Raw genomic sequence first — 27,655 nt, 5'->3', positions numbered from 1 at the left:
AAATAACTTGTTTTTTGGCTTTATCTGTTCAGCAAAGAGAGAGAATAAAGACCTTTAGAAGAAGGTAATGGGTGACTGTTATGATTATGTGAATCTATGCTCTAAGTATGGCCTAATTTGCATTTTTATCGATGATCTGATGTCGGCAGGCTGTGTGTTTGAGACCATAATTCGTCAATATAGATGTCAAAATGGCCAGTTCCTCCTGAACCATGATATCTTTATTGCTCTAAGGGGTACAGCTGCAGTGTTGGGTTTTGACTTGTACCTATAGGGTGAAAAATTAATTGAAAATTTTTGGTCATTTTGTTAAGACAGAACTCCCATAAGGCAGATGCTTAATTACTCGGTAGAAGATCTTGTTCAAATCTGCTGCATAAAGTTATACAAGCAGCACAGTTTCTTGAAAGTGTTTAGCAAATGATGTAATTTTATTTATAAAAGAACTTACTGGCTGATCACTATTTGAGATTTGTTATGCAACACTACAAGGACTATTTGCCAAGAGGTGGGACGGTCTTGGAAAGGTTTAGAGGACGTAAGGTTTTTGTGAAGCGGTTTCCAACACTGAATGTGAACTCCCCCTCCGGGTTATGCAGTCAGCCTCATAACTTGGCTTTATACTTCATTTGCACATGTGGACTCAATTACATGATGCATTAGGTAATTCTGTCATGAGGCTGATGTTTCCTTATTATTCACTTCTACGCAACTTTGTAGTCTTATTTGCCTGATTTCTATGGACATCCAGCACCTATGCATCAACCCAACTCATCTCTGATTATTATATAACAGCAAGCCAAAACAAACAGGGTGTCAACCTGTATCTGATACAATGTCTGTGATCTCACATGCTGTAGTTGCATGCAGAATGCCTCTACTTTGTTAAAGTGAATAAATGGAAAATATGTGTTTAGGATTTTTAAAACAATCATGGCTTCTTGTTTGATACCTGATTCCCCCCCCCCCCCCCCTTCGAAGTCCTGTAGCCAGTGAAAAGCACTGAAGTTTCAAAGCAAGGAAGAAAATTTTTGTACTGCAGACAGTTCTCTTTTTGTGTCCTTTAATTTAATTAGTTCCTTATGAAGGACTGAAGCAGCTGTGACTGGAGGCGATGACGTCTACAAAAAAAGAGCTTTTAAATTAATGATGGAATCTTGTTTACATTAAATAAGTCTACTCCTTGGCAGGTTTTACTTTATGCTTTAGTTGTCTTAGCAGTAAGTTTTCTCCTGTTATTTTTTCTAGTGGGTTTATTCCCACTGAAGTACAATACACATGATATTTCCTGGGAGATCAGGTATCAGTCATTGAGATGAAACATTCATGCGTCATGTCCGTTTTAAGTTAAGCCTTTATTTGTCACATATACATTACAGCACAGTGAAATTCTTTCTACACATATCCCAGCGTAATTAGGGCCAGAGCACAGGGTCAGCCATGATACGGCGCCCCTGGAGCAGTTAGGGTTAAGGGCCTTGCTCAAGGGCCCAACGGTGGCAACCTGGTGTAGCTGGGGATCGAACCGCCGATCTTCCGATCAGTAACTCGGTGCCTTAGCCCTCTGAGCCACCACTGCTCTCCCAGTTCTTGGCATTTTAAGAAGTAAACATTAAAATGCCATCAGATCAGGCCTGAGACCGGAGAATATTTCAAATCACCATTGTTGCACTATTAAATACCATTTTCCTTCCTTTATTGGCAATACAGACCAAACATGCATGCTGCCCACATATAGAAAAGAGCTAAATACAGGTGAGCCAACCAGTTTTACAATAAAAAAACTGACTTTAAGCAGTGCAGATGATCTCACTGACACGGAATCGCTCCTTTCTGCCTGGAGCTGGGTGGACTTTTAACATGAAGCTCTGTGCTCAAACATGTCCTCATACCGATCTATTTAACCACAGAACAAGCTCATGCAAGGTGCAACAGAGAGCCATGTAGTGCTGCCAAACATAAACATTAGCAGTAATGCTAATAAAAGCCGAGTATAAAAATGTATTTAGCTTGCCTAAAAGTGCAGAAGTTTCGTGGGAATCTTTTCTTGTCCAAGATTTCAGAGGCTACAATTTGATTGTAAAAAATATTTTCAATTCATGTCGATTACTATTTTCTATACTTGGATCCTTTTTTCATAAACAATACAAACAATTTGGGAGAATTCCACAGTAAACAATATAATAAGCAGTCACGATTACAAATAATTTTTTCATTCATCATTACTAATTAAGGGCTCCACTCCTTAGCAATAAATGTTGCAATAGTTTAATACTCTTATTGTTGTATTGATGTGATTTTGCCAAAATATTTAATCTTGGCACAACAGGTCTTGCGAATTGTAAATGTCTTGTCAAGCTCTTTTACTTTTAGTCTCATAAAACCCAAAGTATTCCCACTGCAGATATTTTTCTTTCTTTTCTTTTTTTAAAATAAACTAACTGGTTTTACTTTTTGCTGCAAATGTTCTTCCTGACTTCCCTTCTCTGATGACATCACTCCCTCTCCTTCTCTCTCTCTCTCTCTCTCTCTCTCTCTCTCTCTAGCATTTTCAGTGTTTGCAGGACTTTAAAAAGCTGTTTAGCTCTACAGCTGTGAAGCTATGCGTGTTATCGAATTGTCTCTATATACACATTTAAATAATTCATTTCTTAAATGTTTTGCATCAGTGCACATTCTTTTAAGAAAGCATCATGATGCGTTTTACCTAGAATTCCTTCCGGCCCATTTCTAATTTTAACAAAGGATCACAATAAAAAACCCACAAAACACACCATCCCCCCCAAAAGGTCCTAAAACAGCCTTAAAAGAAAAACGCCTTAACCCCTCTTTACCCCACTTGCACTCTAACCTCTATTCATGATGCAATTGCTGAAGTTACTTGCTGCAGCAAGGCCCATTGTCAATAGGCACTCCTCGTAATTAGGTAGCAAGAAAAGCTAGAATACAAGAAAAGCCGTGGGCCTTGTTGGAATCAATCTTACATTTTGAGTCAGTGCCTTAATCAGCTTCATCCAACAATTGAAACTATGCTATAGCTGTTTTTTCAGTATCAGCAATACAAATCTGAAAGAAAATTAGAAAAACCATCAACCATAACATAAGTAGCCATGCAATGTGTTTAGCTTTTCTAACTTTGCTACATGTTTACTGTCAGTATGTGCTACAGTTTTTGGAATCAATCCGAGTCTCCAAGTTTCTAGACAGATCCGGCTCCTCTGTTATCCCAATATTCACATCAAACCGTCTCAGCTGAACATAGCCCTCAACTTCCTGGTGGACAGGAAGCATGGGACCTACTTATTTGTGTATATTTAACTTTTAGTTAATCAGGACTAAAGTACTGGAGGGATGTGCTCTCATGTCCTTTATTCACAATCAGTACATACTGTATCTAGCTACTTCTCTGTCTAACTGATTGAAATTTTGCCAGCAAACTCAACTCTTAATTCTTTTCAGCAATGTCTCTTCTACAAACGGTGGGCAACCTAGTTACATGATTTTCAGGGGGGGAAACACCTGGGACTGTATTCATAAAAAGTTATTTATGAAGCATCTTAACTCTTTAAAAAGCTCCTAAGAGTGGAACTGTTAGGAGTAGGGAGGAGGACTTTTAAGAGGTTTTGGAGTTCATTAAGCAGAAGAGAAAATGTCAAAGATTAAGATGAAATACCTGCTTCCAGGTTTGCTTCCTACATATCAACCTTAGCTTAGATTAGATATAAAATTTACTGACTTAGTAAATTAACTGAAAATAAAGCAAATAAATGTGTGATTTGATTAAAATAGATGCAAAAACATTATATGCCATCTTATGCAAAAAGTTTAGGCACCCCTTGATAAATAGATTTTGGTGGGGTTTTTTTATTGAAAAGATGTTAACACATGGAAATGAAAAAAAAATGCACAATATTTTCAGCAAACATTGATGCACAGTTACTTTTTATGTCAAAAATTGAACAAAGATTAAAACATTATTGTGGCACTGTGCAAAAGTTTGGGCACCCTACATAATCAGTACTTAGTAACACCTCCTCTGGCAGATATCACAGCTTGCAAACGCTTTTTATAGCCAGCTAAAAGTCTTTCAATTCTTGTACTTGAGATTTTCTCCCATTCTGCCTCGCAAAAGGCTTCTAGTTCTGTAATATTCTTTGGTCGACTTGCACTGTGGCACACAACTTTTGCATAAGACTTTATTAGCACTAGACAGATAAATGGGACAGAGGAGCACACTGACAGACAGTGAGGGTGAGCTTCTCCTGCTCTCAGAAGAGTGAGACTATTAATAGATGTAGTAAATAAAACATAAAAGGAATAAAAGGATTTTTCCAAATTTATGACAAAAAGGACAGAGTGACGGAAAGAGGGAAAATTTGTGGAAAGGGATTTTTATACATTTATGATGCATGTATGCTTTATCCTGTATTCAGGGTCACGGGGCCGGGGTTTACTCTAATAAATCAGAACATTCCAATTTGTTTTGTGTTTTAGTGAAGGTTCACTGATACAAGTTAAATTACAATTTGTATTCGTTGTAATATACACATGCATAAGATTCATTAAAACATTAAGCTAAAATGCAAGTAGAGAGAGAGGAAAGAATGTGCGATTAGTTTGATGCAAGAAAAACTCCACTAATGTGAGCCCTGGTCATTCACTACATTCAAGCTGTCAGTTGATTTTATTGCCACTTATTGACCCTAGACCTGACCAACTGAATCAACCCCAGATTATAACACTGCCTCCAGAAGCTTGTACAGTGGGCACGATGCATGATGGGTACAGCGCTTCATGTGCTTCCCTTCTTAACTGGAAGCGCCCATCACTCTGGAATAGGGTCAATCTGGTCTCATCAGACCACATTAACTTTTTCCATTGCTCCAAAGTCCAATCTTTTTGCTCGTAGCAAATTTAAGACTTGCCACACTACCAGTTGGTTTTCTTGTGGTCTTATGTAAACACCTTATAAGTTCCAATCATATGGGTTATTTGTCACATTCTCTTAAAAACTTCAGGTGTTTAAGTCATCTCCATTCATCCACTTTTTGCCAACTGCATTTCTTCCAAAAAGTTGACAGTTTAGCACTTACTGGTTTTAATAATGTGTTGAAGGATTCTTTACCCAGTTCCAGTAACTTCGACTCTCCTTAGTCATTTTATTAGCTTGATGCAGTTCAATCATTTTACTCTTCTGAAATAGCGACTTTTTTGCAGCCCTTAGAAATACTGACATACTGAGCAAGCAGGAAAGGACTGTCTGCTTACTGAATGCTTGCTTAGTCTGTCAGCATGTTGCAGTGCACACTGTGGCCCTGTTTAAAATATAACTTATTGAAAGCTGTAACTGCCACAGAGTGCTGGAGTGGAAATCTCATTTGATAAGCAAACGATCACAATGAACTTGTGTAATATAATCTGACATTTTAATATAGCAAATAATTTAAAAACCTCTTCTTAGTTGTGTTGGACTAATGGCACTTAGTTATTAACCTAGTTAACCCAGTGTAAGTATGTATCCAATTATGTAAACATTAAAGCACTTTTTGTAAGTCGCTCTGGATAAGAGCGTCTGCCAAATGTCTAAATGTAAATGTAAATGTAAACTATCCTTTACACAAGTACACAAGTGCTCTGTGTGTGAGCAGCAGCTGATAGGAAATGAAAATAAGATGATTTCAGTGTGGCTTCTGAGGTAAAGATGGATTCATGTGAAAACCAGGGGTAGCTGTGTTGTGTGCATTTTATATTTAATACTTTTAATGGTGTTGCGTTGGTTGTTGTATCACTCCCTTCCTTCTTATGCCCACATCCTGATGCGTATCTCTTGCTTGAGTTTTGCAACGGTGCTGCTCACGATGAAATATTATCACATCTGGGTGTTCTGTCTCAGGTTTTCTTAGTGACTTCCTGTGAAACATCAGAAAAACCCAAATAAAGACATCCGCATTCCTAAAAAGGTAAATTAGATATTCAAATACTGGAGCGCATCACTAATTCTTTCTGTATGTTGGAATTAGTATTTTTTTTTATTTATAAGTCACTACAGTGGTGTTCTGCTCCGTGAAGTGGCATTTCAAACTAACTGCGAGCTAAAAAATTTACTTGCTTACTGTGGTGTTTAAAGAGAGACTTTTAAACAAGAGAAAGTACATTGAAAGTAGTACCCAAAATAAAATTTTACATTTTCCTTAAAAATGTGAACTGGATTAAAAAGCTTCATTGAATAACTTAAAGATTTGTTTAAGTCAGCTGTGATTCAGATAGAAGGAGAAGAGACATTTAAATCCGAGACGGTGTTTAATAGGAATGCACCGAATGTTCGGCAACCGAAATTATTAGGCTGAAAAAAGGCAAAAAAAGCACTTTCGGTGTTCGGCCGAATAAGTAAAAAGGCGAATAAATTTTGCCGAACAATGACGTTTTTAATGACTCGATCAAATAGTAACCCGCGCAGAGTGAGAGGCGCGCGCTTTATGCAGCAAACATGTCAGCAGTGTGGAAGCACTTTAAAGTGTCAGAGAAAGAGGCAAAAACGGCCGTTTGCAGACACTGTTCTGCTGAATTGTCCAGAGGGGGTGCATCTGCAAAAACACACAGCACTTTAAGTTTAATTTATCACTTAAAATCAAGACACCCTGAACATCATGCAGAGTACGAGAAAGACACGGCGGCTATGGCAACAGCAGCAGCGAATCTATATTTTTTGCACTATTCAGTGCAAATTTGTTGTTGTAGACGTACAGAGTTACATTCTTTCGGCAGTCAGTTACAGGCCTTACATAGGCTATTCAAGATATTTCTATTTCATAAAAATATTTTTTTATTTTACTATTTTTTTTATTTTAAGTTATATTGTGCTTTGTTTGTATAATATCTGCTGGAATGTTAAAAAAAATGTTCAGTGTTAAATAAATATTTTGAAATTGTATTTTTGTTTAATTTATTTTTCTAAAAAGCAACACAAAATAGTAAAAAGCAAATTTTTACTATTTAATAAATAATTAATATAAATTGGCAAAATAAATGGAAAAAAATGCGAAACACCACGTTCGGTATTCGGCCTTCGGCCAAGCATTTCATTATTCTTCGGCTTCGGCCAAGAATTTCATTTCGGTGCATCCCTAGTGTTCAAAAAGAATGAGGGCTAATGGAATTTGCAAGCGGGGACCAACGTTTACTACATGTAGCTAAGCAAGATTTTCAGGATCTGTGTACGTGCGTGAGGTTCAGGCTAATCTGCTTGTTCTCTCTTTGAGCTGGGCATGGCAGAGACTGCAAGCTAATTCATGCCTGAGTTTCGCATTTCACCCTTTTGTCACTCCTGGCAGGTGGTTCTCACAGGCTCTCATTATCGAACCTAATCCCGAACATTCACATCTGTCCTAGTTGTCCTCTCTCTTTGGAGTTCCCAATCTTTTGTCTATATAAGAAGTAGATCCATTGTATAGATCTTTTAAAATAACCAACATGTTTAATACTTGTAGTTTTGTGAATAAAACACTTACGTATGTTTATGTATGCATTGCTGTTTTTCTCTTTAAAGTACAGGGCAAATTTCCTGCTTTGAGTTTAGGAAACAGCTGGCCCCTCAGAGCAGGATGGCCATGCGTTGGGGGGTATTTGGGGAGTATCCAGAATCTAGGAAACACATGACCTTTTGCTGGCCTTCATTGCACAACATGGATCATAGATTCTGTAAACACGATATGACCACAGTGTAGATCGGATTATGGGTCTGAGGAAGAGAATCATTTAATAGGAAAATGTCTGACATAAACAACAAACAGACTTGCACAACCTACGTCTTGTTTTTTACGTGTGAGAATTGACCAACATATTATCAGGTCTTGGGTAGGAGACCTTCAAGGAATGGAGCACCTCTTTAGGGGTATGTTTACACCTCGTGGTTGTGGTGGAAAATTGTTGCTATATGATATCACATGAAGTCCTTGTTATTTGGTAGACTGTGCTGCTCTGCACTTGTGAATGTAAGAGCAAACATGTTCAGAGCTGACGTCAAAGAATTAGTACCAGCTTTGGGACAAAAGAGGAATCGCCTCCAGGGAGAAGGTAGAAAGATGACATGGCTGCCAGAAGATAGCAACACCCTGTTTTTTTTTCTTATTATTTAAGTAAATAAATAAATAAATCAAGTGGTGTGAAAAATATCTACTGTTGATTTAAATGTCTTGTAAGAATATTACAGGACTTGCTAGTTTCTGTAGTGGTGTATTATAATGTTTGGTGTGGTAGGATGTGGTTTTGGCTGTAACCTACCCCACCTAACCTACGCAACACTTCACAACATTCGGAGTCTGGTGTAAACGATATGCTTTTTAATTTGTAGACATTTAGATGCATCTCCTGTCTCTGTGTTTGTTTGTGTGTGTGTGTGTGTGTGTGACAAGAAAGTGAGAAAAACATTCCCTCTGTATTTGTATTGGTCAAGGCTTAAACAAACCAATTAGATGTTTCCCCCCGTTGTGACTTCATATAAGAAGACACCCTCCCCAGGCTTGTTGCTTGGCTCTGTTGTTCTCTGGCAGTGCGTGGCTCTGCAGTATCTCATTTTAATGAGGACTGGAATTATACATTTGAAGAGGAGTGTAATATAGGAAGATTGTAGTGTAAAAATGCATTGTCTGAGGTGTACTTTGTGGAGCTCTCAGACAGATGTTAACTTGTTTTAGAGAGCTCTTTCTCATACTAGCGGGTTTCTCCAAACCACTCAGCACTTGTCTCATGTCTCTTTATTGCCAATTAATAGTCCAGCACAAATTTTAAAACTTTTAGTAAAACTTTAGCTAACCTGATCTTCTATGCCATCAGAGTTTTGGACCAGTGTTATATTGTATAAGCTTTTCCTTGGAGGCTCTTAAATTTTAGATGAACTAACATGACTTACTTAGACATGAGACTGTCCTCCAGCCCTGACTGATTGTTAACTACACTTCTCATCCCATCTGGGAAAAGAATTAATTAAAATATCTGCTTTTTATTAAACAGGAGATCATCTTGGGCCTTCCCCTTGGATATTATTAGTCACAGCTACTGTTACAGACTTGATGGCAGAGAGAGAAATGTTAGGGGATTAAGTGTGAAATGAGGATGGCAGCAATTATCAAAGTCTTTTTTAACTACAAAATGCTTAGCGGTGTGGAATTGTGCTTTGTAATTAAAGACAAGCTGAGCAGGAACAAAGAATTCAGTGCAGGTTTTCGGTTACATAAACCAGTGCTCATGTTTGTAAAGAGGTTTATTTTTGCCTAACCAGTGTATCATGGTTTTCTTAAACTGTAAACTGTGAACTTCTGTACAGTTGACCTGCTAAACTTCATCTTAAGATAGAAGTTCTGTAAAGTGTTTTTGGATACATTACACTTGTATATACAAATAAAAAAATAAAAAACTTTTTTGGAGCAGTGGCTCAGTGTTTTGAGACTCTTAAACCTCTGTAATTCCAGTGCAAAGTGGTTGACCTTGCACTCTTTCTTACCACAGCTTTCTAACAAGGCATATGCAGACAAACTATTTTATTTTACACTTATTGGTGAATAACATAAGGTTGTCCTTATTACCTATCCGTTTACTTGAAAGATCACACACATTCTTTTTTTTTTTTTTTTTAATAAATACAAACCATATTCCTTCTAAAAGCATATCCTGAAAAACATCCCCAAACTAGAAAATCCCCAAACTAGAAAATCTGATTGACCACAATTCAGTTGGTTAGGTGTGGGCCTTCGACATTTGTTACTCTGATGAAAATAACTATCAAGATGTCTGTTTTGTCTGTTGCGTGGCTGAGATTTTGATGTGGTCTCTGTATTGTTGTTTGTGCAAATTGAATTGACCGTGTCTTCAAGGTGTTGGTTATTATTCTAGGCATATATTTCTATATTTACACAAACAATACAGTGCATCGTGTAAGTAATTGTGTTAAGCTATTTCTCAGTTGTTGCTGAGAACGTTTTTTACAAACTCATCACTGATAAAATGATGGCTGAATGAAACCTTTCTCTACTGCTTTATTCTGTATACAGGGTGGCGGGAGGCCTGGAGCCTATCCCAGGAAAGTGGGGGACGAGGGCACAACCTGTATACCCTGGATGGGATACCAATCCATTGCAATACGCACACACTGGGAAATTTGGGAACACTAACTATCCTAATCTGCTGTGCGACTGTGAGGGGAAACTAGAGTACCTCGAGGAAACCCACCAAGCACAGGATACATATGCAACCTCCATACACACAGACCCAAAGCAGGAATCGAACCCAGAAGCCCCTAAAGGTGCAAGGCGACAGTGATAACCATTAAGCCAAGGCAGCTTTGCAGTGTAAAAACAACTTCTTGTACTGTATTTAACATTTTGTGAGCAGTAATTTACACAATGATGATAATCCCGATGTGGAGTCAGTGAAGTTGGTTGCTATAAATCTATTTATAACTTTACTCGACTGTCCATAGATAGCATGCGGTATGGTGTGTGTGTGTGAAAGCGCTTGTAGTTTGAGATTAGACAGCACTCGGTATGTTTAGCGGCTCGGTCGTTGCTTAGCAGCCTTTAATGCCGCGCGGGTGTGAGAGACCTTAGACGGGGCCCCGCCCAGGCCCGAGCACATGTCAGAAATCTCCTCCTCCTGAGAGCTGAAGTTTCCGAGCTTCACATTCGGCTCCGGCTCACACGGAGGTTATTCACCGCCTCTGGAAATACGCTCAGGCTTTAAACCACGTTATTGTTTGGGAAATAATTCCCCCTCTACGGTTTTACCTTAAGCGAAATAATGAACGTGTTTTAGTTAGGCTTAATTTTAAACACGCGTTTATTAGCTGTGGTTTAGGTTTTATTTTTGTTAGTTTTTTTTTTCTCTTAGAAGTTTTAAATCCTCCTGGAGATGATATATTAGTTTTTCCCTTCACCGTTTATCGACTTCGCATTTTGTCGAGTGCTCTACGGTGGAACAGTCAGGCCGTGAGGATATCCTGTCAGTGTGTATGCATGTGTGTGAGCGAGTGTGTGTCCGCGGCCATGACCCCGAAAGGAAGCCGTCCTGTGCCGGAGAGCCCTGCGGCGGTGTGCACGCGCTGCGCCGCTAAAATCATGCCGTACTTCAGGGACAACGCGGTGGCGTCACACAACCTGATCGACCAGCTGTAAGTTCAGTCACTCACATCTCGAGTTCAGTGGCACATTTTACACGCGTTTGTGTTCGCGCTGGTCGGCGTGACTGTGAGTTTAGTCACGAAAATGATTGTTGAGTAACAGGGTTTCTTATGGGGTTGTGAAAGATGGACTTGACTGGAAAGGTGATTCACCTACACCTGCTAAAAATATGCTGCCTCATCATTATCAGAAGATGCTACCATAGCGTGAATTAACAGATTCGCCCAACACTATCGAAAATGCTACATGCTAAAAGGGGTAAATGTACTTTATCAAAATATGCTACCTAAATTCTCCTAAATGTATAGTCTATCAAAACATGCTACCCATACTGTTGGAAAATATCCCTACCAAGTAATGATCAGTACATCATCAACAAAATAAACGAAATGGTCACAAATATGTCTTGTTTTTACATGGAAAGAACTGTTAAGTAGGACAACATGATGGGTAGCATGGATTGTCAGCAATCCCAGGGGAAAATCCCGAGTGTGTATTTTGTCAGGACAGTTATTCATTTAGTCTGGATATCCTTTAATGCTGTTTAGTTGCCTGTCCTTATTCTCTCAGATTTCCTCATCACCTTTTTTTTTTTTTTTTTTTTTTTTTGAACACGGGAAGTGTCAGTGTGTCGTCATGAACAAGGGTACAGATCTGCAATATAATTATTTCTTCACAGCTTGGAAGGAAGTTGGCACAGGCTCGGTCATGAGAAGCTCCTCATGCGGATCAGATTCTAACCCTTACCCACTGCTAAAACCTCGAGAGTCTAAATCACTGAGGTGTTTATTTATTAAATATACACTCGTTTATCATTTTCACATGGGGTCTTTATATGTTTTTTTATTTTTTTATTTTTATTTTTTAGACAGAAGTCATCATCCTAATCTGAACACGTATTCCCAAATATTTTTATGTACGCTTTTAGGGCTGTTGATGGGACTATGTACCTACAGACCACCTGTTTACAAACAAAAAAAAAATGTTATATGGGGAAAAAAAATCCTCAGGAAACCAATTCTTCCTAATGATCTGATGATTGTTTTAGCTCATTGCTTACATTAGATAAAGGATGTCTACAAGGAAGTCTGGAAAGCTGAAAAAGACTGAACAGTAATCTGACTCAAAGTCAACATGCTTATTATGTTTTGTTCCTGGTATGATGCCATCGATGGTGGTTATGTTTTTACTGGTAGTCTGGTTGATGATCCTCCATCATGTCATTAAAATGCACTTTACTTAATCGACATCAAAAACAAGCATTTCATTTTCACAGACCATCAGATGCACTAAATGCCTCACTGGTTCATAAATGGGTTAGTTTACTGTTCTGTCAATCGTTTTTTATTTTATTTTTATTTTTTAAACAAGTTTGTGTATAATTATGTGACACTTTTAGAGTTTTTTGGTTGTATTTCTTATAAAGATGTAAAAAACAAAGGATGTTACTCTATTGTTCAGGTGCTCATTGGTATCTGATATTTAAACACACATACACAAAGTTGCACGTGTGTGCTATAGTCTACACCAAGTGTAGAACTTTTGATCTTTAGGGAACACCGGCTTCGAGACTAATTTCCTTTATGTTGGCTGTCAAACAATCCAATCAAGCTCAGTAGCATATATCGATGATATAAAACCACAGTACGCCCTGTTTTTGTATGGCGTTTTGATTTGTTGCAGTGTATCTGTACTTACAGACCATAAAATACCGTAGGTGTGTTTGTGTGCCAGTAAGAGGTTAATGTGTAACTGGTAATTGCAGTACTTTTCCTAACTGGGAAGTTCTGTGTGGAAACTTGAATTCAGAAATGTTGGCCTGACCTTCCTGTTTCTTTGACTCATGTACACAAAGACAGACATCAATATGAGTGTGGTAAGGGTAGGGGTGTGTGCTGTGTTGGCAGACAGAATGGGAAGTTTGAACTGCATGATTTGCCACATACCTAGTTAAAATTTCTTTTCACACAATAGTTGCATATTAAAGCTGTTTACAAAGCTGGAACTGGACTGCACAGTTTGAGACAGGTTAACAAGTTTAAGTGTTCTTTACTTATTACATTCAGCGAAGGGAGCGAATGTGGGGTGTTTTTTTTTTTTGGTCTGGTTGCCGAGAAATGTCCTGAAATTCCCTTTTTAAGAAACTTGCCTTTTTGTCTGACCTCCTTTGTCTTCGCCTTCTGTGTTGCCATTACTCATGGATGTGCTCTTCCTGCTTCTCTAAAGGGATGGAGTGCCTTTATTTGGGTGATTAGTCGACCTCAGAACTGCTGCTGTAATAATAAAAGCATCAGCGTTTCCCCTGGACTTCTGTTCACATTATGCTCCTACTACATATCTTTTCAACACAAGTCATTTTTGACAAAGTATTGTTTGTTGATGAGTAATGATTTATAATCCCACTGTCCAACGTCAGCCAGAAAAAGAAGAATGATTTCAAAATTCTTTAAGTTTCCACAAATTTCCTCACATTTGTTGTCAGCACAGTAAGGCCTATGCCTAAGCTTTTAAGTTACATTAAGCTGTTTTTATATAAAAGATCTTCATGATTTTTAAAAAGACCGCTAAAATCTTTATAAAGCTTTATAATGGTCAACACCAAATTCCTCTAAATATATTTACAGAAATAAAAGAAATTTGCACTTTTTGGGACGTTATAATTTGCTAATGTTTATTAAATTAATGATTTCCTAACCATCAGAATTTTATATATCCAGCGGTGAACAAAGAATACAAAAGGCCCTTGTGAAATAACACTGATTATAATGATATCATCATCATCTTTGATCTTCAGGAACTATTTTTAACTGTGAAATACATTTTTGTGCGTGCTGCCCACGTCTAGACTACTATATGCATAAATCACAGCTAATCCATAATTTAAAAGGTAATAGAATGTAGCTAGCGTCTTTTTCTCGCTCTGTCTTTTTTCCTGAACTCTTAAGGCCATTGGTTAGGTTCAGACTCAGTCCTATATTTATCTCCTCTCTAGTGGGAGTGTGACTAATAAGGGCAGGGACTAGTGGAGGTCAGGCATCTTTCCGCCTGTGTGCTTTGGCCCCTTACATAGTGGTGGCTGCGTCCGTGCCCTAACAAGTACTACTCCGTGTGAGATACCAGATGAAGGTCCTCCCCCACTGTACTTTACTTTTGCACTCATCCCCATAAGCCTCATGGGGTGAGTGCTGGCTGGCTGGCTATTTCCTCTGTCTGACCCATCAGCTTCCTCTTTTTCTTTTTTTCTCATTTGGAGTACATGTGCGTGTATGTGTGGGTGTATGTCCTTACAAGTCTACCGCTGTTAAAATGTCAGTGTCTGGAATTGCTGTGTACCCCCGATGCCCTCTCTGTGCAGAGATCGAGCTCTGCAGATGAAACTCTCTGACCCTGTAAACGCAGCCATTCATCAGGGCACATTCTTCACTCTTGAATGGAAAATCTTTCTGTACTAAATACAGCCTGTGTGCAAAGCATTCTATTAGTAGCTAACCCCTTTCTTTGTATTAGGTTGCTTGCAGGACATTTTAATGAATTTGACGTATTTTTGCTTTTAATTACAAGTTGCAGCATTGCAGAATTTACCCCAACAATCGTGCGAATGATAGGTTTGGCCCAGGTTGTTGTACAGTATATTCCGAAACTGTAGATGTCTAACAATAGCCCGAGATCCAATGCTGAGCCATTTAAACTATATTTAGTCGTGCAACTCACTACTCGCTACATAGACCTTGATCCTGCACTGCAGGCTCAGGGTTTGATTGTTTAATTTAATAAACTGTGGTGTTAAATATATTACGTGCATAATTTGTCTGTCTCTCTGACAGCATGTGTTTTGTAAGAGCACTGAGCGTGTCAGCAAGTCAGGCGTTATTCAAGATAATAAAAAGGGAAGTGAGACAATGTTAGTAAGAAATTGTTAAAAAAAAAAAAATAATAATAAAAAGAGGAGACAGAGGGAGGAAACAGCTGGGTCAGGGATGCATTGAGTTACAGGAAATAAGCTCAGTGTGTTGTTTTTTTTTTTTTCCCCCCTTTTTGTCGGCAGAATCTTTTTGCTGTGGGCTCCTGAGAGGGCCATTCTTTTTCTTCCCACTTTAATCGCAATTCTTTTGAAGTGGTCCAAGTGCTTTTACTCACCGGCAAGGAGTTTGTGCACGGTCAGCAGTCCACTGGTGAGACTCACAGTGCTAGTGTTTCCAACTAGAGACTGCCGTACTGAAGGCGGAGCTGAAACCAAGACAAGTTCCTTAATGGTAGCTGTTGTAGGTCCTATTTATGTTCCCCTGCTCTGTTATTGAGGTCTGCATAGATACCAGATTTGCACTATGAGTGCCTGCCTGCATGTCTGTCACATGCCTGGTGACAGACAAACCAAAGTATGGTTTAATGATCTCGGTCTCTAGTTTTAACGAAGGCTTATTAATTAAATGCATCCCTATTGTTGAGCCCTGCAGATTGTTTTTTAGGCAAGTGGTAAAGCTGTACAACAAGTACAACACAATCCTACTAAGACATAGTGGAATCAGACCTGTTCACTGTGGAAAGAGTGCAAAAGTAAAAGATGCAGCTCAGCTGTCTAATTCCAACAATTTTTTTCCTCTCTGTTTCTTTCAGTATTAGTGAGAATTTTCTAACAGTCAAAGGAGCCGCCCTCTTCTTACCCCGTGGAAATGGCTCCTCACCCACTTCGGTGCCCCGCATCACGCAGCGTCGAAACAAACACACAGGTATAGTGTTTTAAAAACCCGTGCCATCAGTATCTTCTGATTTTAAACTGTGTAATGCCTTAGCTTGGTGTTGCAATTGGTCTCATATCTTAAGCACTTTACCTGCATAGTCTTTACTGCTAGTGTTGGTTAGCTAACAGCATCTTTCAAAGACGGATTAAAAATGTTTAAGATGTAGGTCCCCTACTACAATGATCAATGATAAACATTCAGCTTGAGTTTAATACTCTGTAATGAATTCTGATATAGCATCCATTTGCTGTTGATGTAATCCAAAATGTGGAATTAACCAGATGTTGTTGTTTTTTTGCCAGGTGATCTTCAGCAACATCTGCAAACCATGTTTACGCTTCTGCGGCCAGAGGACACCATCCGGCTGGTATAACCCTCTCTCATTTCTGAATTTCTCAAAGAAAGAAGATTCCCTGAGCGTTTGCATAAAATGTGTTTTTCTAAAAGCATGACATCTCAATCACGCTGCGTTTTAGGCGGTGCGGTTGGAGAGTGCTTACCCTCATTGTACACGCTACATGGTAGTGGTGTCCACCAATGGAAGGCAGGACACAGAGGAGAGTGTGGTCCTTGGCATGGACTTCACCAACACAGACTGGTTTGTCCCACCCATTTATCTGCACCATTATTTTCTCCTGTGTCTTCTGGGCTGCGTTGTAAGCTTTTTTTGTTATGTGTGTGTTCTGTAGCAGTCAGTGCACAGTCGGTCTGGTCCTACCCCTGTGGAGTGACACTCTGATTCACTTGGATGGAGATGGGTAAGAGAGGACACACCCAGCATTTCCTTTGTGTACTTGATGGTTTCAGATCCTCGTACTAACCTCTGTGTTTCTCGACAGAGGCTTCAGTGTGTCCACTGCCAACAGAGTTCACATCTTCAAACCTGTGTCTGTCCAGGCCATGTGGTGAGCGCAGACATGACCTTTTTATTTATGTATTATTATTATTTTTAATGCTTCTGTTTTACACTGTTTGTAGGTCTGCTTGCCTGGTTCTATTTTCCTGTTTTTCTCACGCCTCTTTGCTTGCATCACTTCCCTCTTCTCAGGTCAGCCCTGCAGTCCTTGCACAAAGCATGTGAGGTTGCCCGGTGCCATAATTACTACCCAGGGAGTCTCTTTTTGACATGGGTTAGTTATTACCAGACCCATGTCTCCTCTGAGCAGCACTGCATCAATGAGTGGAATGCCATGCAGGACGTGCAGTCCCATCGATCTGATTCACCTGTGCTGTTCACTGACATGTGAGTGTCCCCCATTAATCCCCCCTCCCCCCACCATCAAACACACGCACATACCTGCGCACCAGTTTTAACATTACTAAGAAACATGTTGAAGGACAGAAATGACTATACAAAATATTATTCCCCCCTCATGTCCATATGGATGTCGGACATTTAGTGCAATAGAGATATCGTTCCAGAATATGTAAACAAATCTATGTTAGACATGTCTTGCATCAGAGCAGCAAAAGGCTTCCAAATGAGATCTTGTGATCATCGTTTTGCAATCTTGTGTACTGCCACCTGTTTAAGCCAAAAGTTGATAAACAAAACCAGGTTCATTAAAAGTCATTTGATAGAACAGTGCTCCTGAGTTGGTTCAGATATATATATTTATGAGGAGGGACTTTCCGCTCTTGAAAGTTATCCCACGTGCATGTGTTTTTATCTTTTAACCCACGCAGACTTTGCCCAGTGCTTTATTTAGCTCTACTTGGAATTGGCTAGATTTACAAGTTTGAGATGGATAGGTAGACATGCATACAGACAGATAGAGACAGGTGCTCAGAAAAGAACCGAGTAAGAGCACATGCAATATAGTTCTGTGGCTGTAGCTGTCTAGACATGTCATTGATAAATTACGTGACATGATTAAGAAGGAGGTCAAAGGCTGTTTTGTTTTTCTAGAGAGAGAGCCTGGGTGCTTGGTGTTGCTAAGCCTGTTTTACATATATGAAGCTGTTTGTTGCTACAATGTCTGTAAGGTGGTCTGTAAGTTTCAGCTGATGTCTGATATTTGGTTGGACCATCAGCCTCCATTAGTGCATTATTCTAAAGAAATTTAGCTGTACATAAGATATTCAATTTAAATATTTTTTACATTTACAACCATACACAGTACAAAGTGAACTGCTTAGATTTTCCATAAATGTAAAAATAAAAGCGTAAGATACCACGAAGTTTCCTGATTTTTGCAAACAGTCGGTGTCTCTCAGATTGGAAAATAGTTTTCGTCTCCAAATACATGCTATATTAGTTAGACTTGCACTCGTCCATATCAAGTGCTTTATATTTCAGTCTTTCATGAATCATGTGATTGATAAAAGGAATTAATGAAAGGAATAATTACTTTGTTTCCAAATAAAACAAGCACATGGTCAGATATTAAGCTATAAGACCACTTGTCTACTCGGGGACCGCAGACATAGTAAGTCACTGATGGACTTGGTATAATCTGTGTGCTTTATTGGGTTCCAGCTAATTTTAAACATTTGGTTGAAATGAGATTTACCTGAAACCTCCTTTCAAAACTGAGCTGCATTGTTCTGTGTTGTTTTTAACAGGCCAACAGAGAGAGAGCGCACAGAAAGGCTGATCAAGACTCGTCTGAGAGAGATCATGATGCAGAAGGACCTGGAGAATGTAACGTCTAAGGAGGTACACACCTGACAGCTGTGAATGGCGTTAGGCCAATACTTACTTTAGCAGGGAATGTTGCCTTTAAACATTAGATGACTTATACAGGCTCTAAATGATATTGGTCTAATGGTGTTAGGTTATTGTGTGATAATTTGTCATTTTGTTACTCTCAGATCCGTTCAGAATTAGAGATGCAGATGGTGTGTAACCTACGGGAATTCAAGGAGTTCATTGATAACGAGATGATCGTCATCCTAGGTCAGATGGACAGCCCCACAGAAATCTTTGACCATGTGTACCTGGTGAGACTTTGCCATTTTTTTATTCATAGCTCATCGGCTGTACAGAACCAAGTACTTAAGTCCAGATTGCACTGCATCTGTAGCAAGTTTTGCTCTCTTTCTAATACAGGGATCAGAGTGGAATGCATCCAATTTGGATGAGCTCCAGAGCAGTGGGTAAGTGGTATAGTTTTGACCATCCGGTATAATCGATACATCCAGTCTGTATTGTGAACTTGCTGTTAATTTTATCCCTAACCCTGTACTCCGCAGGGTTCGTTACATCCTGAATGTGACGCGGGAGATCGATAACTTCTTCCCTGGTCTTTTCGAGTACCACAATATCCGTGTTTATGATGAAGAGGCCACTAACCTCTTGGAGTACTGGAACGATACCTACAAGTTCATCTCTAAAGCCAAGTAAATGTTTAATTAAAGCAGCCAAGAAATCCTGTTTTAACTTTGTTACATGAGCCGCCTTCTCGTTACTAAGAAAAAATACACGTGCTGTGTTTGGTTACTGTGCAGGAAAGCAGGAGTAAAATGCCTGGTGCATTGTAAGATGGGTGTGAGTCGCTCTGCTTCCACTGTGATTGCGTATGCCATGAAGGAGTACGGCTGGGGTCTGGACCAAGCCTTTGAGCATGTTAAAGAGAGGCGTACTGTCACCAAACCTAACCCCTCATTCATGAAGCAACTGGAGGAGTATCAAGGCATTCTCCTGGCCAGGTACTAATAAATAAATGACTAAATAAGTAATCCATGCATCATACATTGTTACCCCCATACATTTGTTTTTGTTTAGAAGAGCCATTACAAATAGTTCATACATATTTTTTGTAATATAACTGTTTTAGTTTTATTCATAAGCTGTATTAATATTAGTAGTAGTAGTTGTAGGAGTAGTACACAAATCTTTTTAATCCCAACAGTGGGTGGGTTTTTCCCAACACCACTCAGCATCACTAATCTCACATTGTGTATGAAGTTAAGCTGCGAGTTGCTTGCTTGCGTATCATTTGCACCCTGCATCGTTATGCGAACAAACAGTTCAGAATAAGACAGAATGAGGTTATGTAGAAATCTGTGTACTACTTCATTGATTTAGTGTGTATAAATAGTATCCAAGATCATGCCGTTTTACATACTACCTAGTGACCTAGTAAGGCTGCTTTTTATTTTCAGATTTTGTGGCAAAAAAGCAAACAAATTCAGATTGTGGCAGGAACTGTTCACGCATACATAGGCATACTTTAATTCAATTAAAATGCATTCACATATATTTCTTTTAACAAGAAACAGTTTTCACAAAGCAGATTTACAAAAATCATTCCAAATATAATTTTTTTTGTATTTTAAAACTTTATAGGTTTATGCCTATACATGCATGCATTCATACATGCATATTAATTTATAGATGTGATATTATAGACAGGTCCTGATTTAGCAAAGTGACCTTTTTTCCTTCTTTGTCAGTGTGTAGCAATACATCAATTCAGGAAACTATAAAGCACTGAAACATGACCCTAAAACTAGACCAAAAATGTACAAGTTAATTTATATTAGTCTCAAAACTAAATTTATGGTATGAGGTGAATTTCCCTCTAGGATGTATAAATTTATATATCTGTCTGCATCTCATTGCTCTCTAGCCCACTGTATTTATTTTCACATGCACACCCTGTAAATTAACACATGAAAACATACAATAAAAAAAATCCTTGAGCTTTCTGTTTGTTTACGGATTTGCCGCCGTGGTGTAGTACTTTAGAATTTTGAGCTAATTACGTACAAATGATGTGGGCTTTTTGAAGGCGTAGCTGCTTGGTTACATTCCGTGACTGCGTGTCTTTGTGACACTAAGCTGTCATGTTTGTATATATTCTTTGAAGTTCCCTTTTCTGTTTGTGACCAGACAAAGATCATTAACATCAATGCCTCACCTTTGCTTTACTATTGATTAATTTTTCTTTAATGACATTCATTGCTGATTGTTAGACTGTTGGTATCGAGCTCTAACCCTGTTCCTCCCTGTCTTTAGCAAACAGAGACACAATAAGCTGTGGCGATCTCACTCAGACAGTGATCTATCCGAGCAACAGGAATCTGTATACAAGAGCCCACGTACGTTGGCCCGTTCTGAACCACATAACCAGCAGCACAAGTCCAGTGGCACTCGCTCTGAAAATAGTGTGCTCCAGACAATCAACAGCTCACAGCCTGGAACAGAGCACTCTCACACTGACCTCTCTGAACACCCTACCAGCATGAAAAACTCCGAACAGCCATGCGAGGACCCCGTCCTCCCAACCCACGCACATGCAGCCATTGTAGTGCCAGAGCATAATTTGGCAGAAAGCTGCTATTGCAAAGTGGCAGTGACTGAGCCCATCCCTCAGCGTCCACCTTCTCTTCCTGTCCTTCCTCGCTCTTTGTCTACCTCTCTCCATGAGCACAAGTCACCTGCTGTGTCTGAGCCAGAAATAGACTTTGATAAGCCTTCTCTGGATGTGCCTGATCAAAATGACTCTCCGTCTTCAGGGATCCTGAACTTGGCATTATGCTTGGATATTGAGAGTAGTGTTACTGAAACAGGAGGCGATGTAGGATCTTCAAGGACTCCCATGGCTATTAGTCCCTGTGACGTTCCTCTAGAGTCAAGATGTTCCAGTAGCAGTAGCTCAGAGGGCTGCAGTAATGGGGCGACGACTCGGAGGACAAGCAGTTCCAGCAGCCTTGGCACAGATAGCATCGACTTCTTCAGCGCTAGAGAAAAATTCCAGGGCTTGTTGTCCAGGGACAGCCAGACCGGCTCGCTTCATGAAGCGATGACTGCACGCACAACTCAATCCCAAAGCCCCAGCATATGCTCAGAGGCACCAAACCCAGCAGCAGCCAAGGAGGTAAAAGCATCACACACAGAATACACATAGATTTTTTTTTTTTTTTTTTTTCCAAAATCCTCTGCACCAATAGCATGTCTGTGCAAATACAATGGACACTTTTATATTCGGTGTTTAGAAAAGTAATGACTTTTATTATGAAATTCTAAACTTTATTTGTTAGAACATTCGTAAAAAAAAAAAAAAAAAAAAACTAAAACATTCATGAAGACCTTCTCCAAAATGTGGCAACTTGCTGGACTCAGGTTCCCTTTTTAATTTTATTTTTCCTTCCCATAGTTTTATCATGTTGGAAAAAACCTGAAATATGCCGTGAAGGCTATCTCAGTAACTGATATTAGAAGCTTTTTTTTTCTAGTCTTTATTTTTTAAATTTTGAACAAATTAAGCTGTATACATTTTATTTCAATAAGAAGTGCTATAATGCCATTATCTCTCTCTCTCTTCTTTTTCTTGCTCTCTCAGGGTTTCTCTCATTCAGAAAGCTCCTGTGAAGCTGAAGCCTGTGTCCCAGCAGAGCCTGAGCTCGTTCTCACTGACAACAGTGCATCAGTGCAACACATTGCGTCTGAACTGGAGTCCGTTACTTCCCCTCAGTCTACAACTCATAGCTCCGAGCCAACAGCACTCAAGGAAGAGCAGGTGAAGAAAGAGGTGGAACAGAAAGCGGAGACACCACCACTCTCTCCCTCTAACTCTTCTTCTCTATGTGAGCAGCCAGAGCAGGAGAGCATCCCCTCTCACTCTCCTCCTCACTCAGCCAGCATAGAGGTTTCAGACTCCCAGCAGCTCTCCACTCTAACAGTAGGAGCTGATTCAATCAAAACAAAAGCAGAAGAGCATGGAGAAGAGGAGGCACGGCCACTGGATGATGACGACTCGGGTATAATCCCAGACCCATCTACCTGCACGGCCACTGTGTGCCCAAGTCTAGATCCCAGCTCCTCCTCGTCTTCCCTGCTGTGGCTAGAAAGTGATGCTGATGATGTGACAACAAGGTCACATGATTTGCAAAAGATCCAGGAGACGCTGCGGGAGCTGCAGGCCTTCCTGTACGAGGCCAGAGGGGTGGAGGCCTGCTTCAACTACAGCCCTGAGCTTGAGAACACGAACGGTGGCACAGAATTGCAGCCACGGACCCCGGCCATGTGGCAGAAAGCCATGGAGCTGGAGGCACGAATCAGGCAGGCTGGTCTCACGCCACCGTCTCTGATGAAGCGCTCAGCCTCACTGGCCAAACTCGACCAGCTTGAGCTCTCCACACATGACCTGAACGACTGGGACTTTCGATCCGAGCTGCCATCATCTCCTTTCTCTGCTTCCTCTTTGCATTCACATTTGCTTTCCAGTAACCATGATGAAGTCCATAAGAAGCAGCGTGTTCTACCTCAGTCCCTCTCAGAGGCCAACACACCTGAAAGCTCCAACAACTCACTTTCTCCACCACAGCACAAACAAGTTGGTAGTTTGGGACAGCCCACACGGACCTCAGCCCCGCCCACTGTCTCTGTATGCACGCGGCAGCAGCCGCACTCAAAGCCACACCCCATACGCCGGCCACGCAAATCAGTGGACAAGAAAAAGACAGTTACTGTGTTGTACAATACCATGTAACCCATAACAAATGATCACGGCAGGGATAATGTTTGTGTGCCATAGAGGCGTGTTCTTTTTTTTTTTTTTTTTTTTCTTACCCTTCGGATTCGTGAGACCCATTTGTAAGCTAAACCTGAGCATATGCTACTGTATTTGCCATGTAATATGTGTGTATGCAAATTTGTGCCCCTTGTAAATATTACTGCAAATAAAGGGGCTTGTTTCTCAAACATGCACTTTACTAGCTTGTTTTTATTTGTAATATAATTATTTTTCTGTTTTTTAGTTTGTGTTTTTATTCCAGTAATGTTTTTTTGCACTGATATGAGAAGTAGCCTATCTGTGTGTCTGTATGTATGTAGCTGTGTGTGTGTGCTGACATGGATTTTGGCTGGAAAATGGAGACAACTTGATATGTATGTTTTTTTTAATTATTATTCTGTGGGTATAAAATAAATAAAATACACACTTTTTAAAGCTACTTGTTGGCCATTTTCTCCACACTAAACTTGTAAAAATATTAATAATTCAATAAGATGTAATGCCAGTTTTTTTGTAGTGTGTGGAGACTAGTGCCACCATGTGGACAGAAGTGCCACAATGGATGATGTAATACTCTTCAGCAGGAATTAGGTGATTAAACGCCACTTAACTGTTGGCCTGTAGTGCTCTGTATGTTTAAGCATAGAACTAAATGCTACAGGATTTTACTCCAGGGTGGCCTTATAATGGTGGAATAAGATCCTAATTTTTATTTATTGCAGTTTTTGTTGATAAATATTGTAGGATAAATACATGACTAATTATATTTCCACTGGGGCTATTATTACCTGTTGGTCTGGTTTAAAGTAGGCATTAGGTGTGCAGACCTGACCGTAGGAACATTTTTAGCTTATTAAATTGCAAACCTGAATCTGAACAATTAGGGCACATTATAATGGTTTTTGCATTACAAACTGGAAGCGTAGCTACTCCTTTTTTCAATTAGCCATTTTCTGTAACTCTTATCCTGTCGCTGTAGGAATATCCCAGGGGATTTGGGGTGCCAGTCCATTGCAGGGCACACAAGCATGCACTCGCACACCTACAGGCAATTTGTAAAAGCTAATTAGCTACATGCTACAAAGTCCTACATGTCTTTGGACTTTAAGAGGAACCCGGAGGAAACCCACTACACGCAGAGCAAACATACAGACTCTACGCACACAGACTCTGAAGGTGCAAGGCCGCAGTACTGTCTCATACTGTAGCTAATCCTGTGGTTTGTAGATCAATACAATGTAAAATACAATAATACAATGTTTGTATTTTGATTTGCAGCATAAACATAATATCTTCTATAATCAAATATGAGCTGCTCTTAATGCTTGAAGCCATTACAGTTTTTAAGGTAGTTAGTTAAATTGTAGAGACCAGTGACTCCAGCATATCCTGCAATCAATAAGGTTGTCAGGGTCATAGTGGATCTGGAGACTATTCCAGGAACACCGAGATGGAATTACAACCCCGATAGGACCCCAGTCCGTCCCAGAGGACACTTATTTACCATTTACTCTGTAGGTATGTTTTGTTTCATATAAATAATTATATTGTATATTCCCCTAGTTACAATTGTTGCAGCCTGGAGTTAAGTGCCTTTGATGTGTTTTTTTCTTTTTCTTCTTCTTTCTTCTCCTCTGGAGCTGAACCAACACCATATCTAATTCGAAACAGCTTTATTGCCTGGTTTGATTGACTTAACTGCAGCAGTTACGTAGAACAAAAAATGCTTCAGGCGCAGAATACATTTAAAGCCGTGGTTTTATTTTTTGGAATATATATGTTAGACACCGAGGTAAACCAGCACAGCTCTATTGTGTTGGTCAGCAAGATTTGCCAATTTAATTAACTCAAAGTGAGAGATCACATTAATTCCAGCAGCTTGTAAAATAGCTTGTTACAAGCTGTGAGAATAAAAATGGAAATTTCACTCGATATGTTAAATACGTATAAATGTTTTCTGTTTTATATCGGGTATGTCTAATTAAAAAAAAAAGGTTTTAACGTGTCAGTTTTAAAGGAGTGATGTTATTCCTCCGCCTCTGATGATCCGGAAAGCTTGTGTTTATATGTTTAGAATCTGGTGCACTGGGAGCCTGAAGCTCACACCTCTGTGCTGTTGAAGGATTTATTACACAGCTTTTTTTTTTCCTTTCTTCCCTCTCTCAGCTGACTCACTGGCCGACTGAAGCTTACTGTAGAGGTTGAGATAGTTGGAACGACTCGGCTTTCCCAAACGTCCCAAAATAGCTGAAGAAAAAAGAGCATTTTTACTGCTTCTGAGCATCGAGCCGTCGAGCATCTAGCAGTTCTGGATTGAAAGCCTCATCCTGAGATACTCTTGAATACACTGAGAGCAAGTACTTAGTGTTTATTACTCTGAAACAGCACATTTGAAGCTATAATGGTCGACCATTTATTATACAGACATTTTGGAATGCGTGGATATATTTGTTTCATTATACTGTAGGCGCTCCCTTCTGGTGAAGTAAAGAGGCCTAATAAAGTTTATACTGTTATTGACCTTATTTTGTTGGAGAGCGATGCATGTGGTATAAAAAGTGGACAGAGCAAGTAAGCTAATTGTAAGTGGTAAATTTAAAGTAGAACAATTAGCAAGAACTAGCGTTGGGAGATTGGTAATAAAAGTATGTTGGTCGAGCCAGGTACATGCATAATATGATGTTGACCCACCCTTTCCAGCTAGAACAGCTTGAACTCTTCTGCGAAGGCTTCCCACAAGGTTTAGGAGTGTGTTTATGGGAATTTTCAACCATTGTTCCAGAAGCACATTTGTGAGGTCAGATACTGATGTTGATTGAGAAGGTCTGACTCTCAGTCTCAGCTCGAATTCATCCCGAAGGTGTTCTATCGGGTTGAGGTCAAGATTCTGTGCAGGCCAGGCAAGTTCTTCCACACCAAACTTGCTCATCCATGTCTTTATGGACCTTGCTTTGTGCACTGGTGTGCAGGCATGTTTGAAGGAACTCGTAATGCTTCAGCATACCAAGACATGTTGGACAATTTCATGTTCCCAACTTTGTGGGGGCAGTTTGGGGATGGCCCCCTTCCTGTTCCCACATGACTGCGCCAACATCATATTAAACCCTATGGATTAAGAATTAGATGTTACTCAAGTTCATATGCATGTGAAGTCAGATGAGCGAATACTTTTGGCAATATAGTGTAGCTGTTACCTTGGATATTTGAATTTTTATATGATGGTTGTGTTTGACTTTAGGAATGCCTTGTCCAACCTGTTTAGTCCTTAAGTCTTGGCCGATTCATCACGACCTCAAGGACCACAGCACACCAGGTCTTCTTAGATGCTGTCCATGGGGTTTTCAGGCAACGATAATGAAGTGGGTTGCCATTTCCTTCTCCAGCGGACCATCTACGGGAAATGTGGAAATGCCTAGTAGCCTAATCTGTTTGTCTTTGGACTGTGGGAGGAAACCGGAGAACCTGAAGGAAACCCATAAAGCATGAGGAGAACATGCAAACTCCATGCACACAGACTCAAGGGGACAATTAATCCCGGACCTTGGAGGTGCAAGGTGACAGTGCTAACCACTAAGCTGCCGTGCCGCCATGGCTAATTTGACTAAAACTTCACAACATTGACTATATTTCTCCCAATTCTTATAAATATTTTTCATTAGTTACCCCATATTATGGTGCAATGGCGCGACAGGTTTAATAATCCATGGACATGAAGAATAAACCGGTCTAAAAGATATTTATTTGATCAAATGGCACCTGACCATGGCTTATGAAATATCTTGATATGTGGGCCTTATCCAAATTGTTGGAACTAAGTTGAAAGCACACAATTGTCTAGAATGTCTTTCTTAATTTTCCTCCACTATGGGAAAACTAACCGGGCCTATACTAGACCTGTTTCAGCATGGCAGTGTCCATGTCGACGTACAGTCAAAAAAAAAAAGGCCCCAGGAATACGTGGTTCTTCCTTGGATTGGAAGAACTCGAGTAGCCCTGACCTCAAGGTCAAGCTAGGAAGCATATAGATTAGACTTCAGAGCAATGGAAAAGGGTCATGTGGTCCAATAAGTTCAGAGTGACCTTATTCCAGAGAGAAGGGTGTGTTGATATAGAAGCGTCATGTATAGTGCCCACTGTACAAGCCTCTTATGATCTGGAGTTGCTTCAGTTGGTCAAGTCTAGCCTCAATAAGGTTATGTGGCAAAAAATGAAGTCAGCTGATGACCTGAATGTACTGAATGACCAGGGTTTCACATCAATTGCTTTATTTTGCTGACAGCAC

At 39.8% G+C, this 27,655-nt stretch overlaps 1 protein-coding gene across 2 annotated transcripts in view; it reads left to right on the top strand.

Annotated features, from left to right (window-relative positions):
- The window catches only part of ssh2a (slingshot protein phosphatase 2a), a 33,412-nt gene extending 9,604 nt beyond the window's left edge, over nt 1-23,808 (top strand). The window contains exons 1-14 of one of the 2 annotated variants that reach the window (XM_053507688.1): nt 10,707-11,161; nt 15,786-15,898; nt 16,213-16,277; nt 16,387-16,508; nt 16,600-16,668; nt 16,750-16,815; nt 16,959-17,153; nt 18,476-18,569; nt 18,725-18,853; nt 18,963-19,009; nt 19,106-19,252; nt 19,361-19,561; nt 20,874-21,735; nt 22,201-23,808. In XM_053507688.1, coding sequence (XP_053363663.1) covers nt 11,007-11,161; nt 15,786-15,898; nt 16,213-16,277; nt 16,387-16,508; nt 16,600-16,668; nt 16,750-16,815; nt 16,959-17,153; nt 18,476-18,569; nt 18,725-18,853; nt 18,963-19,009; nt 19,106-19,252; nt 19,361-19,561; nt 20,874-21,735; nt 22,201-23,349 — 3,414 coding nt within the window. In that variant the 5' untranslated portion in view covers nt 10,707-11,006 and the 3' untranslated portion in view covers nt 23,350-23,808. Of the gene's footprint in view, nt 1-10,706; nt 11,162-15,785; nt 15,899-16,212; nt 16,278-16,386; nt 16,509-16,599; nt 16,669-16,749; nt 16,816-16,958; nt 17,154-18,475; nt 18,570-18,724; nt 18,854-18,962; nt 19,010-19,105; nt 19,253-19,360; nt 19,562-20,873; nt 21,736-22,200 lie in introns of those variants that run through there. The other variant, XM_053507689.1, reaches the window with a different exon arrangement.
- Nucleotides 23,809-27,655: the final 3,847 nt, after the last annotated feature.

The sequence above is a fragment of the Clarias gariepinus genome, chromosome 11 (assembly GCF_024256425.1).
Source record: "Clarias gariepinus isolate MV-2021 ecotype Netherlands chromosome 11, CGAR_prim_01v2, whole genome shotgun sequence".
Classification (NCBI taxonomy): Eukaryota; Metazoa; Chordata; class Actinopteri; order Siluriformes; family Clariidae; genus Clarias; species Clarias gariepinus.
The sequence above is the reverse complement of the archived record's forward strand: the minus strand, read 5'-3'. Positions and strand labels throughout refer to the sequence as shown.